Source organism: Hetaerina americana, unplaced genomic scaffold, assembly GCF_022747635.1.
Source record: "Hetaerina americana unplaced genomic scaffold, ioHetAmer1.1.p SCAF_1, whole genome shotgun sequence".
NCBI lineage: Eukaryota > Metazoa > Arthropoda > Insecta > Odonata > Calopterygidae > Hetaerina > Hetaerina americana.
In genome coordinates this window covers 68,105,513-68,120,051 of record NW_027286069.1, presented here as the reverse complement: position 1 = coordinate 68,120,051, position 14,539 = coordinate 68,105,513, and the positions used below count along the sequence as shown (strand labels likewise).

Here is a 14,539-nt window from a genome sequence, read left to right as displayed (position 1 = left end):
CCAGAAGTCAGAAGGAAATGAAGAAATAATGTAAGGAAAATATAGGGAAGTTCTTGTGATATGTAGAATAAAATGGTTATTAAATAAGTCCAAAGTGGAGATCCTTGGTCCATTATTATTTGCATTATACATAGATGACTTAGTTGAACAGTTACAACTGCCTCATGCAAAATTCTCCTCTACGGAGATGACTCCTAAATTTTCTAACAAGTCAATTCAATCAACGACATCACTGGCTTGCAGATTACCCTAAACCCCATTGTTGAATGGTTTCATAATTGGTACCGAAAAATAAATCCTGGAAAAACAAATATTATTTCTTTCACTCTCTGTAAATTACTCCTAGCTTATGATGATTTTTATTATCAGAAAATTCTAGTAATCACAACTAAAAAAGATTTAGGTGTCATCTTTGATACTAAACTTCACTTTCGCGATCATTTCAAAAACATTTCCTCTAAAACTATGTCACTGGTGGGCCTATTATATTTATACGGTGACGTGTGTAATTAGCCAGATCTCCGCACTTTTTACTATGCCTTTATTTCTCCTTTCCTTAATTACTGCTACCAAATTTGGGCCACAGCTCCTCCCACTTCTCTAAAACTACGTGATCACCCAGTGAATTTCTTTCTCTCCATCATTTTCCACTGTTAATTACTCTTCCATAACTTCTCTTTAGATTAGGTCTCCTCTCATTATTTCCTCCAATACTGATTGTCCTGTCATGAATGATATGAAGTTTTTTTTTAATTTGACCGAGGTAATTATAGGTCATTTGAACTTATTTCCTTTTTCTCCCTTTGAGTGCCTTTCCATACGACTCAGTTGAATGTCCTATTTCATTGAGTAACCCATCGCCTCTCAATCACAAAATGCTCATTTATCTTTAGTCTTCCATCAGCCTGTAATGCAATGAATAAACGCCTCCCTATCTATGTCCCGTTCCAATCGTTGTATTCCATCCATCTCTGCCGTGCTCTCACCCCCTCCTAATTTTCTTCGGACCTCCTCCGTCACTTTGTCTCCCTAATGTATGTAAACTGAATGCCTTTAATGAGGTGCTTTTATTTTTTGTTAAATTGTATTATTAACCTTGTTAATTTGTGTCATTAACTTTGTTTATTTGTATTTTTAACTTTGCCCAATGTAATCGATGTGAGGGTGCTTTTGGACTAAATACATAAATAAAACAAAAATCAACATTTACCATGTAGACTACCTTAGGTGAATGAAACTGATTGTACATAATATAATAATTTTCATTTATGTGTCTAAATACTAAGAACTATATGGTTAAATTTAAGATTCGAATACCTTTAAATATGTTTAATGTTATATCTGGTGGGGTTCCAAACGTAGGTATGCTCAGGCCCAATTGAAGACAGCCTAAAGCATGGAAAGGGAAAAACATAAGATGGATTAAAACGTGTATGCTTTTCGTGCTACAGTTCATACTAGTTCGTACGTAAGTAACTCGGGCCATTGATTTCACCTTTTCTCACTGCCATGCTAAGAAGAGTTTCGAAGTGATATCAGATGGCCGGAATTAAAAGTAACACTTCACTAAGGTACATAACGGTTAAATACTTAAAAAGACCAGTTCCCACTGATTTTTTATGAATGCTGTTGCAGTAAGCTAACATTTTCAAATAGTTTCAGGAACACCTCTAAAGCATTACTATCGGCAACAAAAAAATCCGTAGTCATTATGAACGTTTACCGCCAAAACTTGAGGCGACAGTAGCACATTAGATTGTGTTAGCCATAAGCAAATGTTATTGTCATGTTTTTTTAATCATAGAGCCACTTCTCCCGACATTAAATAAATTATTTTTGTAATAATAATGCTAAATTTGTTTCCACTGACCGCAAACAGCGTCGTAAAAATCTCAGCAGCTTGGCATTTCTTAATGGAATTGCAGAATTAATTCTCCAGCCTTTAATGTTTGATCACACGAACCAGTATGCAACTATATTATCGAACCGGCATACAACTTCTTCAGTAACTGTAATTTATTCCTCAATGTTCGTATATAAGGGTCAATAATATTTTCAGCATGGCTAATTAGGAAAACTCACAGCTGTCCGTCCTGTTTACCTAAAAAAATTTAAAAAACTGAATATACTACGCGCGCCGAATTTGGAAAAATGGGTATCCAAAACAATGTGTGTATGCAATAATAACAAAAAACGAGTGACAGTAAGTAAATAATTCAACGTAGTTACACCTTACCTTAGTTATAATGAAGAAAATCTAAATTGTATCGTATTAAGTCTCTACCAAATTGACAAAATACGAAGATGTTTGCGACGAGACTGCTCCGTACACTCAGGAGAGCTAATTTTGAAATTGCTAAGTACGATACCAATTCATTTTAGCAATGTTAGTTTTATGACAGTAACTACTACGGCAAGCGCTTAAAATTTTAGTCTTATGCGAAATCATTGGTCGGTCTTTGTTTTTCATTGGTAATTTCATATTCTTCAAATTACTCGTTTTGCATATTTCAGCTGTGTTTAGATTCGTTAAGATTAGTTCTCTGACAAATTGCATTTTAAATCGCGTTTCGAATTATAAAAATAATTAGTGCATAGTTTTTCAATGTGATGTGTTTTCTCGCGTTAGAAGTATTGCTTAAAAGATTTTATGAAGTCAAATTGTCTGGACAAGTGGCTAAGTTGTTTATTTATTTTATGCTTATTGTATGTACTTGGGTGTACGTGGTTTTTATAGGAGCTTCGAACTTTTTGGCATTGTAACTACATATTAATTCCAATATTCTCGCTACATTTCTGGTAGTTCAGTGAACCCTTGTGAGATTTTAATTTTAATATTCTGATTTACAGAGCCAATAGGGCTTCTTTTGCTCTCGCCAATGGCCGTATGTACAGCAACTGTTCAAGTTGCACTCCAACATCTGGTACATCACCAGATCCACAATGTTACACAGCCCCTCCATGTACCCCACCATGTGCTCCCAAAGATCCTCGTGTTGTTATAATTGGAGCTGGGATGGCTGGTTTATCTGCTGCAAATCATCTTATGGATAATGGAATATGTGACGTGACAGTTTTGGAAGCATCAGATCGGTATTTCATATTTTCTATGTTTTGCATTGTTCAACTGACACCAATGCCACAGGAGTGAAGAATTTTCAGTGAGCATATATTTTTAACTGAATTTATTTCCAGGGCTGGAGGACGTATCCACAGTTGTTGGCTTGGAGATACTGTGGTGGAACTTGGAGCTCAATGGGTTGAGGGTGGCTGTTTATCAAACACTATATTTTCTCTGGCAGCCCAAGAAGGCCTCCTCGGAAGGCCACCTATTTCTCGTAGGGATCCATGCCGTACAGGTTTATTTTATACAACCAAAGGAAAGCCGGTGGACCCATGTCTGGGACTTGCAGCAGCACATGCTTACAGAAAAATTGAATCTGATGCTTATAAATTAATTTCCAAAAAAACTTCTGGGTCGGATTCTAAGAAGAACAGTTTAAGTTTGCGAAGCTATATTAATGGTACAAGTCAAAATTTCATAAATTTGAAATCATATTTTAAAATAATATTGGGCATGGTTTTTAATATGATAAGATATTTTGTTGTTGGATGTATTCACTTTAGGTTTTTTTAGTTTTTATTCAAGGTAATCCCCTTTTTATGATAATTGTACCTTGTAAAAAAATGCCAATGCAAAGAAACTTTAATATAGATATTTAGAATTATATTTTCAACATCATCTGGTTTCAAATCCCTATTGTATTTTAATATCACTCTGATTTCTGTATCTCAGTGGTCATAAATACCAAAATATAATGGTCATTTCCTCCTGAGTTGTTCTTTGTCAAGTTGATTGTGAGTTGTGGGTATTAGGAAAAATATAATTGGCATTCATGAAATTTTTTCTCAAGGCCTACCATAGGCTTTTGATTTGTTTCAACAATGATTGTGCCCGGGAAACTCCCATTATGGTTTCATACATGTTTCATAAACATAAGTATTGGTACACTAGTTTTGAAAGGCTTTTCCACAACCATTCCTTGGAATGTCAGAAGTAGACAGGGACTCTTTTTATTCTTATTAATATTTATGCCACCAATTGTGGTTTAGTTGTTGACTTTAAGAAAATAACAATATTATAAATTCAGATGCTGAATTTGGTCATAAAATCATACAAGCCATGGTTATTATTATTTATCCCTTAGTGAAGTTTTAAAATAATATTGCAAACATTCTCTACCCTGATATATCAACCCTACCTTTTGATTGATAATCGTGGTTATACCACAGCATATGTCACCTGATTAAGAAAGAAAAAGAAATTTTTTACTAGATAACTGAATTTTCAGTCAACTGTATTTATCTCACATTAACTCATAAGTTATTATTTTAGGTCGCATTATTGAGGAATTGAAAAATTTTCCTGAAAACCAGAGAGAGGATGCATCAAAAGTTATGTTTGGTCTTACGAATGAAACACGTTTTCACATTGGAGACAATCTGTCAGCTGTCAGTGCTGAATGCTTAGGATCACAGATGGTCCTGCCTGGTGGTGATGTTCGTCTTCCCCTTGGTTACATTGGTGTAATAGCTCCCATGCTTAGAGATTTGCCAGAAGGATGTGTACAGTACTGCAAACCTGTGGCTTTGGTGAGATGGGGGACTGCCGGTTGTGACCGTGCAGTAGTTGTTACTGCTGATGGGGATGAATGTCCAGCTGACCATGTCATTATCACAGTGTCTCTTGGAGTGCTAAAGGTGAATTATCATCGTGTACTGATGGAATTAGTTCGTAGAGATATCCCTATAGTAGCACAGATAGAGAAATGTTGGGGAACTATAATATACTGCATACATTCTCACTTGCCTCATAACTTTAAGTAAAAAGCAGGAGGAGTAGGATTTGTCATTTTATAATTATTTTCATTTATTTTTCAATAATTTATGCCCTAAGTTTCCTGCCTGTGATGTAGGATGATGATTTTTCCAATACATGATCCATCAAAATAACAATCAGGTTTGATTTCCTAGCAAAGTCATTTCTGACCTAGCGATATGTATTTTGATTTTACAGGCATGTGCTTCTTCATTATTTTGTCCTGCATTGCCAGCAGACAAAACTGAGGCCATTGCAAGGGTTGGATATGGGCGTGTTGGAAAGCTTTTCTTGGAGTATGATAGGCCATTTTGGGCTCCTGGGGAAGGTGGTGTGAGATTTGCATGGACAAGCAAGGAATTGGCTGCACGAAGACCAGATGGTTGTGATTGGGCTAGAGGCATTACTGGATTTACTGAAGTACCCTCTTCGAATATGCCCAGAGATCCTTGCTGTGTTTATGAACCTGGATCTAGAGTTCTTGAAGCACAAATTTCAGGTAAGCATCATGAGCATAATGCTCACTATGAATTAAGATGATGGAAAATATAATTGGCTAAAATTAAAAACTACTTTCTCATTTCACTTTCATCCACATTAGCAAGTATATGTGTTATCTGTTAGAGTCAATGGCCACAATAAGGTCAACCAGATGGCTTTATTTACCTCCGTTTGCTAAATCAGCCGACTTGATGCAGCACTTGATTATGCAAAGTTTTGTTATATCATGAATTGTAGTCAACTCTCTTACTTAGTATTTTCAAAACAGAAAGCAAATTCTTGGAAACATTTAAAAAAATTTTACCCATAAATTTTTAAATCATCTAGATTTGAGTTGAAAATAATATTGCAGATAGGGCCCTTGATGAGAATAAAATGGACTTAATCGTAAATGAGTTCAATTTGGAAAATTTTTCTCTCAGGAAACTGAGAATATGATAGGATCATTACTTTTGGTGAGAGAAGAGAGGAAGATTTTGGAGGAAATTCAAAAAAGGCAGAATAAATGGATAGAGGTGATGCTCAGTGGTAATGGGATGTTGAATTCTATGGTAGAAGGGTGGGTTTTGGATAAACTGAAAAGATGGAGAACAAGAATGTGAACTTTAAATGGTATGAAAAGAGTGGACAATATGGTACTGTTTTCTAATACTCAAATCCTCTTATCAAATGGCCTAAACCTGTAAATAATTATCTGATGCATTTCTACCCAAGATAGTAAAATGATCCTTCACTGAACTCCAGTGCTATTTTTCTTCCACTGATGTCTGTGTTTCAGTATCCATGCTCAACGCAGTCTGGATTCATCTAGGTTAAAAACCCAAATGATGTGTATTCACCTTTAATTACTTCATTTTCAGCTTATAAATATTCACCTGCAACAGCAAAAACAGGCTCGGCAGCTTCTCTGGTGATTTTCATATGATGAAATGCATGATATTTCTTAAAGGGAACAAAACAGCTATCTAGTCATGAAATGCATTGGCCTTATTATTTGTTGAGTCTTTATTGATATTTCTTGCTTCCTTTGAATAATACTTACGAAAGAGTTCTTCTGGTTTGGTTGCTCAACCAACATGACCAATTACCTTTTCATTTACTCTGATGCCTCCAAATAAACTTTTGTAATTATCATAGCCCTGATATCAGTTAAACTAGGAGCCATTTGACAAATACTTTCAGCAATTTCATGAACTGCTCTAATGGTGGAATCCTTAAGCTCCAATGCTTTCTGAATGTTAATATTTTTCTTGCTATAGCTCCAACCCTACATATTTAAACCCTCTTTCCATTATTCAATTCAAGTGTATTCACACAAAAACTAAACAATAAAAAGAATTAATAACAGTGGTAATTACAGGTAATACTTCATGTTCTCACTTGATTTCATTGTTTTTAGAGTAATTCTTTGGTATACAGGCCGTAAAAAAATATTTTTATTAACCCTCAGGAGTCAAAATGTCAAGTACAAAATGTTTTTCAAAGATATCTAAATGAGACAGAAACATTTCTTTGTTGTTCTAAGATTATTTTTTCATGCAACATACTTGTAAATGAATAACCCCTAAGAGATTATGGCATCTATTAATGCTATATTTAATAGCTGATTAAAAGTTTATCTCAAAGATATGATATGAAATGAAGGGTTTTGGGAGGAATATATTTGGAAAAATGTGGTAACTAGTAATATAGAATTTTGTGTGCTAAGATATTTATAATTGAGCAAGGTTATTAAGTCATGTATTGCCTTTGAAATCATCAACAACATTAGTAAATATCATAACTAAAATACCTATGGAATGTTTCCCCATCCCCTGAATGTTAAAATGCTATCATTTTACGTAAATTTGCTGCATATGAAGATTCTTTGGAAAACCTCTTTAACCAAATAATGCACGACTGTATGTATGTACTTTGGTAAAGCCTAGAATGAGAATCCTTCAAAAAATTTGGGCTAAATCCAAAATATACTTGGGAAGCTATTCCGCATGAAATTTGCATTAGAACCTTTCCATAGAAAAATTTTCAGTTAGTACATTCTAATGTTTTGAAACAATATCATTGCACAACATAATTGATAGAAGAGTAATTTTTCCTGCTTCATGACTGGAGAAAATTGGTATCACCTCTCTTTTGATTGTACAATTAATATATCTTGAACACTGTCCTAAATATTTGCTGAAGCATATTATTTCTGCAAACATGAAGAATATTTGACATACAGGCCTGTACTTGTTAGTCAGGCAATGCAGGTTCAAATCCTAATTTGTAAATGGATGTTAGGTTTTTTGTTTTGGATTGAGAGTTCAGGATGAGGTATGACCTCTGTCACCAGAGTAACTTGTGATCTAGTTTCTGACTCTTGATATAGCACCTAGTGCTTTGGAATACTATTAAATAAGATTAATTTTTCACATAGGTCCTGAGGCTGAGGCAATGGAGCGTGCTGATGAAGAATGTGTTGCTGAAGTTGTTACACGTTTGATAAGAACCTTCACCGGTGATCCTGGAATACCTCCTCCTATCAGGATTCTTCGTACATCATGGTGTTCTGATCCAAACTTCAGAGGAGGGTATTCGTTTTTACCTCTTGCTTGTGATGAAGGATCTAATCCAATTGAAGATTTGTGCAAACCATTACCATGTTATGATGCCACTGGGGAACAAGGATGCATAGCTCCTCATCCTGTTGTAACTGATCCAATCTTGTTATTTGCTGGAGAAGGTACCTCTGCTGATTACTTTGGAACTGTCCATGGTGCCAGACTGAGTGGGCTTAGAGAAGCTGAGAGAATCATTGAAATGAGTAAAAGGCCACCCCCAGATATTGTGTGCCCACCCATTGCACCACGTCCTTTATGCTAACATCTTTGTATTTCACTAAATGTCAGTTATGTAATTCAATCATCAAACTAATGCCACATTTCCACAAAATTAATACTTGCTGGTGCTATTTTTCACAGAAATAAAAAACTCAAATATTTTGAAGTCTTATTTTAGGCCAGAGATGGATTTTTCTTGGAAACTGTTTTAAAAATAAAATTACTATTCAGTTTTCTATGAGAAAAGCTTATCTTCATTTTCATGCTTCATGGAAAAAGCTTCACAGTGTCATACTGAAGCTTCTACTGGTTCCCACTTTAATTGTATATATTTTAACATCAACATTTAAATCTAATCGACCGAGAAAACAGCTCTTTAAGAGTTTCCTGGGCTACAACTATGAGGTATAAATAATTCCCAGAATGGCTGTAAAATAATTGTTTTTGAGAGTAAGACTAATATCAATCGATATTATGTAATTTGTAGAGCATACATCTGGGCAGAATGTACTTTCCATGTGTGAGAATCATGGGAATAAATTGGATCCGGGGAAGAAATGATTAAAACACATTGAAATCCAGTGGTAAAGAAGAGAGATAAAAATATGGCAGATATCCGGGGACACTTGCTCCAGTCATGTTCATCCATATCAGATAGGTTGAAGGATAGGAGTCAGGCAAAAGGTAATCTGGTCAGCATCTATTCCTCTGCAAGGCAGCTGCCAAGGGTTTATATTAAAAATACTTTAGGAAGGCAACAGGAAACAGACTCGATTATTATCCAATAAAACAATGATGAACATAGATCTGAGCAGGAGTCTTGGAAACAATATACTCTGCTCACTCACCCGTGTGTCCTGCCCTTCATCTCTGGTAATCTTTGCAAAGTGATACCCATGGCAGTAGCAGAGTAGATAGGAGAGGACTGAACCAGTTGCAATAGGGACCTGGAATGAGCGGATGATGCCGAGGACGGAAATTAGGAAATGGGAAAGAAGGGATGTATAGAGGAAATTGGACATTTAAGGGGTATGCGAGGCTGGATGGAAGGATAGTGGGGATGACTAGGGAAATACATATTGAGTAATATACAGTGGAAGGGAAGAGAGCCAGGGAGGAGTGGCAAACAGAAATAGAAAACAGTATAGTACACAGAGCAGCTAAATGATAGATTCTTATATGTAGAAGTGAGAGTATATATTTGTCATTATTAAGGTCTATATGCCAACAAGTAATTATAGGGAGGAATAAATAGGGTGTATGATAAATTAGAGGAAATAATTGCTGGTTTTCCTGGAAGGAAACATTCGAAAATGATGGGGGATTCGCCCTTGACAATAGAGGAAGAAAGAGATGAAGAGGGAGGAGACTATGGTTTAGGAGCATGAAATTACTGCAGGAAGAAAGCACTCGAGTTTTGCTGGAGAACAGGTCTAATCATAACAAATTCTTTGTTCAAACAACATAATAGGCATACGTATACCTGGAAATGCCAAGGAATGCACGGAGACATTAGGCTACATTGTGGCTCTGCACAGATTTAGGAAGATAATGAATAATTCATAGTTTTCCAGGATAGGATGCAGATTCATATCATAACTATAACTGATGAAGTGTAATGTGATATTCAGGAGGACAAAACAGGGAAGTAGGATGGGCAAATGAAATGTAGAAGGATTAACAAGGAAGAAAAGAAAGGACTGCCAGGATGCAGTTAAAATATAATGAGTAAGAACGGGTAGATGGGCCATGCAGAAAAAAGATAGGAACATCAACAAGATTATAGATAGGAACAACAACAAGTTATATCAAAAGCCGAAAATGAAACTATAGGAACAGTAATCAGGAAAAGGATAAGGAAATTATGGATTACAAATGAGATGATTAGGGAGATAGATGAGAGAAGGAGATAGACTAATGTAAACAGCATTTAGGTCGAGGATATTAAAAAGAGTAATAATAAATTGAGTAGGGAAACTAAGAGAGTGAAAGAATTGTGGTGGAAGATAGTGAGAGGGCACGGAAAGTTAACAAACGAAGGGTGAATTTGGTGCAAAAGAAAGTGAAAGCATTCTTGAAGTAAGAAGGGAAAAATTGTCCAAAATAATCAAAGATAAGTCAGGAAAATTATTGAATGAACCAGAAAAGATTCAAAAAGAATGAACAGATTTATGTCAAAGATATTAGACCAGAAAGTTCAAAAATGGAGGGATAATATGGCCTAGGGGTAGCTTCTTCCAAGCATGCTTAATTCAGAGGAAAAAAGCATTGAGGGAATCAAAATCTGGGGTAAGCAATGCAGTGGGTATGGCTAGCATTCCTATGGAACTACGCAAAATACAGGGTCTGTACAATAACTATCATGACTGGTTCGTTTTAGCCTCAACGGAGAGGTGGATTGGGGGTCCCACCGGTCGGCTCCGTAGAGGGGTCCTCCACCACTCAGACACACTTGGTTCAGTCGCCTCTGGGCATGCGTTGAGACAGATGGTGGATTTTTGTGACGTGTGATTGATTGTGGTGTCATCGCGACAGCATGGAGCGCACCGTCGAGCAACGCCACTATGAAGTTTTGCATTAAACTTGGGAAATCCACGTTGGAGACTCTTGAACTCATTAAACAGGCTTATGGGGTGATTCCTTAAGCCGCACAAGAGTTTTTGAGTCTGACTCTGACAGGCGTTAAACCATCACCCTAATCAGCGAAGAGACCAGCCTCTCATTCTGAACAGTCCACACTATTGTAACAGAGGATCTTGCGATGAGGAAAGTGTGCGCGAAGCTGGTGCCGAAAGTCTTGAACGAGTCGAGAAAGATTAAGATTTTCTTGACAATGTTATTACCTCAATAGATAGCTCATAAGGAGCTCAAAGGATATCGGTTCGACTCCATCGAGGCAGTTCAAGCGGGGACAACAAAGGATCTCAACAATATTCCGGAAACAGACTTCCAGCGGGCTTTTGACAAGTGGCAGATGTGCCGAACTAAGTGTATCGATGCAAGAGGAATGTAATTAAAGATTATTAAGTAACTTTAATGATAGCTGCAATAAATTTTGATTTTTGTACCCAGTCCCGATACTTATTGTATGGACCCTGTATGGAAAGAGGAATTTTTATGGACAGATTTTTAGCATTTATGAGGGAGGAAGTTGGCCCAAAGATTTCTTCAGATCAGCATTAGTTTCCATGCCAAAAAAGGAAAGGTTAGAGCCATTTGGAAGGACCATAAAACAAAAAATTTTACTTGCAGGCAGAATCATCAACAAATAGATGGAGAAGTTATAAAATGATTACTTGGAGGATGATGTTTTTGGTTACAGGAAGGGTAAAGATATTCATGAAGCACTAATTAAGTCACTAATCGTAGGAGCACAAAATAAAATCAGGAAATATTTGTTTGTTTCATAGATTTTGAGAATGTGTTCAATAGAGTAAATTGGGAAAAATTAATGAATGGCAGAGAATAGGAGCAAATTGCTGGAATAGGATAATTTTCTGCAACCTGTATGGGTCTCAGAATGCTCTGATATGGAGAGTCAGGATGTGCAATGTTAGGGAGGGGGGTTGGACAGATGTCCATTATCACTTTTTTTCAATATGTATGTGGCAGAAATAGTAAAAAATGAATGGGAAGAACTGGAAGTAGTAGTAGTTTTGAGGGGAGGCGACCGACAGCTAAGGTCATTTGCGCCATAGGGGATGGATAGGAAAGGATGAAGGGTGGAGAGAAACCCGGCGTCGGCATTAGCCTACTCTTTACGAAAGGCGCCAAGGGGTCCGCAGTTTAACGTCCCATCCGACGGACGGCGTACTCACTCAAAGTGCCCTCCACAAAGCACCTCAAGTAGGGATCGAGATACCTCTGAAAAATATTCAACACCGCCGGGATTTGAACCCGCGCCCTCATGGTGGGAGGCCAGTACGTTAGCCCCCGCACCATCTCGATCCCCCGGGAAGAACTGGAGATAGGAATGAAAGCCTGTGGAAAATCCATGAAATCAGGTTTCCAGATTATCAAGATTCAGCCAGAGACACAAAGGGTTGTAAGCATTGCTGAGCACATTAAGAAGTGAGTGTAATAGATAAAGGATGAAAATCTGTAAATCAAAGAAAAGTTATAAGGCTTTAGAGGACTAATAAGTTAGGATGGCATAAACTAGAATATGTGGAAGAGTTTACCTATCTTGTGTTTTGTACATAGATGGTCAAAGTAGTAGGAACAGAGAATTTTTCGAAGAGGAGAGAATTGATATCAGGGACATTGGGTGAGGATCTTTAGAAAAGATTGGCTAAAACTTTGATACAGAATGTCGTTTTGTACAGGGTAAGTATTTGGTCATTAAAGCAATATGATAAGTGTCAAATGGTCTGAAAGGAAAACAAAGCACATTTTTGATATGGTGAGGGTGGAGACGGAATTATTGGGTGAAATCCTAAGTAGGTATTAAAGGTTGATATAAAGAATTTGATTGACAGTGGGATTTTGAGGACTGTGATAGAGAGGGGAATTCTAGGCAAGCCTAGATCGGGGAAGGATGCTAGTTGTCAGGTTATTTTCTTAATAAGGCTAAAGAGGTGTATTGTGTTCAGTCTTTGTCCATCCAAAACCTGCATCAAGAGCATAATTATATTGAGTGACTGCTGAAGTCCTTTTAAGAGAGGCTGAAAAGAGAAGTTCAAAGAAGTCAGTTGAAAGAATATAGACACACTGAGCTGATCCCGTAGCAGAATAGTGTCCTGGATACAATATAAGGAGATGTAATATTTACGTGTATGCATATAGGGAAAAAAGAAATTTGCCTATTAAAACTGCAAATACAGTTAAAAAATAATCAGCAAATATTACAGCTTCAGATTAAATGCATCTTATGATGCATAATTCTTCTTGAAATTGCGACCAATATATAAGGAGTGTAACCTTGATTAAACTAACACATAATGCAGCATTGAATTTAATCTCACATATCTTTACATACATTTCATTAACATCCATCAAGAAGATTGATTTGCCAACAGATAACATTTACTTTTTGATGAAAGTTTAAGCTGTTTGCAAAAAAATTGTTTAAATAAGTGCTCTCTATGTTTTGTATTATATCAAAGCTTCAAAACATTTACAGCATTATATGCACTAAAATGTTCAATCTGAACCTATTTACAGTATACATTCTATTAATTACATCCAATCATGTTAAGATACCTTATCTACACATAATACACACAACAGAACTTGCATCAGTAATAGTGATTTCTCTATATTTAACATTAAAGACCACAATAACATAATTTCCTAATTAATGTAATCTGAGTGAATTGAAAGATATTACAATAATACAACTAGTCATAACTTGCAAATTATTTATGATAGCATCAACCCATTTTTAATCATTTGGGTTCATTATTTGGTAAAAATTTATGAAATACTTCTGGTCCGCAATTCCAATGGTCCTCTGATCATCACATGGTTTACTCTTCATAGTATATGCTTGTAAACTTCTCACTAAATGTGCATTTACAAATTGTTTAAAAAATAAATTATAAAGCATTCATAAAATAAGTCCCTATTTACTAAAATATTCTTTCGCAAATGAAATATGCAGGTACTCTAGCACAAAACTTATTTAAAACCTAGGCTTGAATATATTTTACCTAGACAATTGGTCATTTTTTTAAGTTCATGCTTTCAGCTGTGATTTCAGGAGATATTTTAGTGTTATCATGGGTATATTTCTTTATATATACACTATAGCCTTATTCTCTGAGTTCCTTGATGGTGTTATTGTCGATTTCTAAATTGCTAACATATAAGATATTCATTGGAAAGATAGTTGAATGAATTCTTCAACTTCAGCAACTTAAGCGCTCCTCTGTATGTCTACTTTCCTGGCATTGAGCCATCTTCAGCCAGCATAATGTCGGCTACTGTCTGAATTTCCTTCCAGGAAGCAGTGACATCTGATGATTCTGTATGGCGGGAACATATAGCAAAGCGAAGGAAGTATACAGATCTGACTTTTGAAGGCACAAGGTGAATTTTGCCATTTCCATTGATGCGCTTCAGAAGTGCTTCATTCCTTTCATTTGTCCCCTGAAAATGAATAGTATATTGTTTTAGAAAAATTCCTAAAATTCTTAGAGGCACAGAAGTTACTGAGGTCTAGCCTCAACAGAAATTATTGAGAGTTCAGATGAGGTTATAGAAACAGGTTATAATAGAGGTTTTGATGTGTGAACCAACAGTTTTTATGTGCTATTCATCAGAGTTGATTAAATAGGAATTTAGAGAAGTAAGTGTTTTCTCTAACTGGGTACAGTGAAAGTTTTAGGCAAAATTC

The 14,539-nt window shown here is 36.1% G+C and overlaps 1 protein-coding gene across 1 annotated transcript in view; it reads right to left on the bottom strand.

Annotated features, from left to right (window-relative positions):
* Nucleotides 1-13,167: 13,167 nt before the first annotated feature.
* Ddc (aromatic-L-amino-acid decarboxylase) overlaps nt 13,168-14,539 on the bottom strand; it is a 38,495-nt gene continuing 37,123 nt past the window's right edge. Inside the window, exon 12 of the mRNA XM_071583072.1 lies at nt 13,168-14,292. Within this exon, the coding sequence (XP_071439173.1) occupies nt 14,080-14,292 (213 nt within the window). The 3' untranslated portion in view covers nt 13,168-14,079. The remainder of the gene's footprint in view (nt 14,293-14,539) is intronic.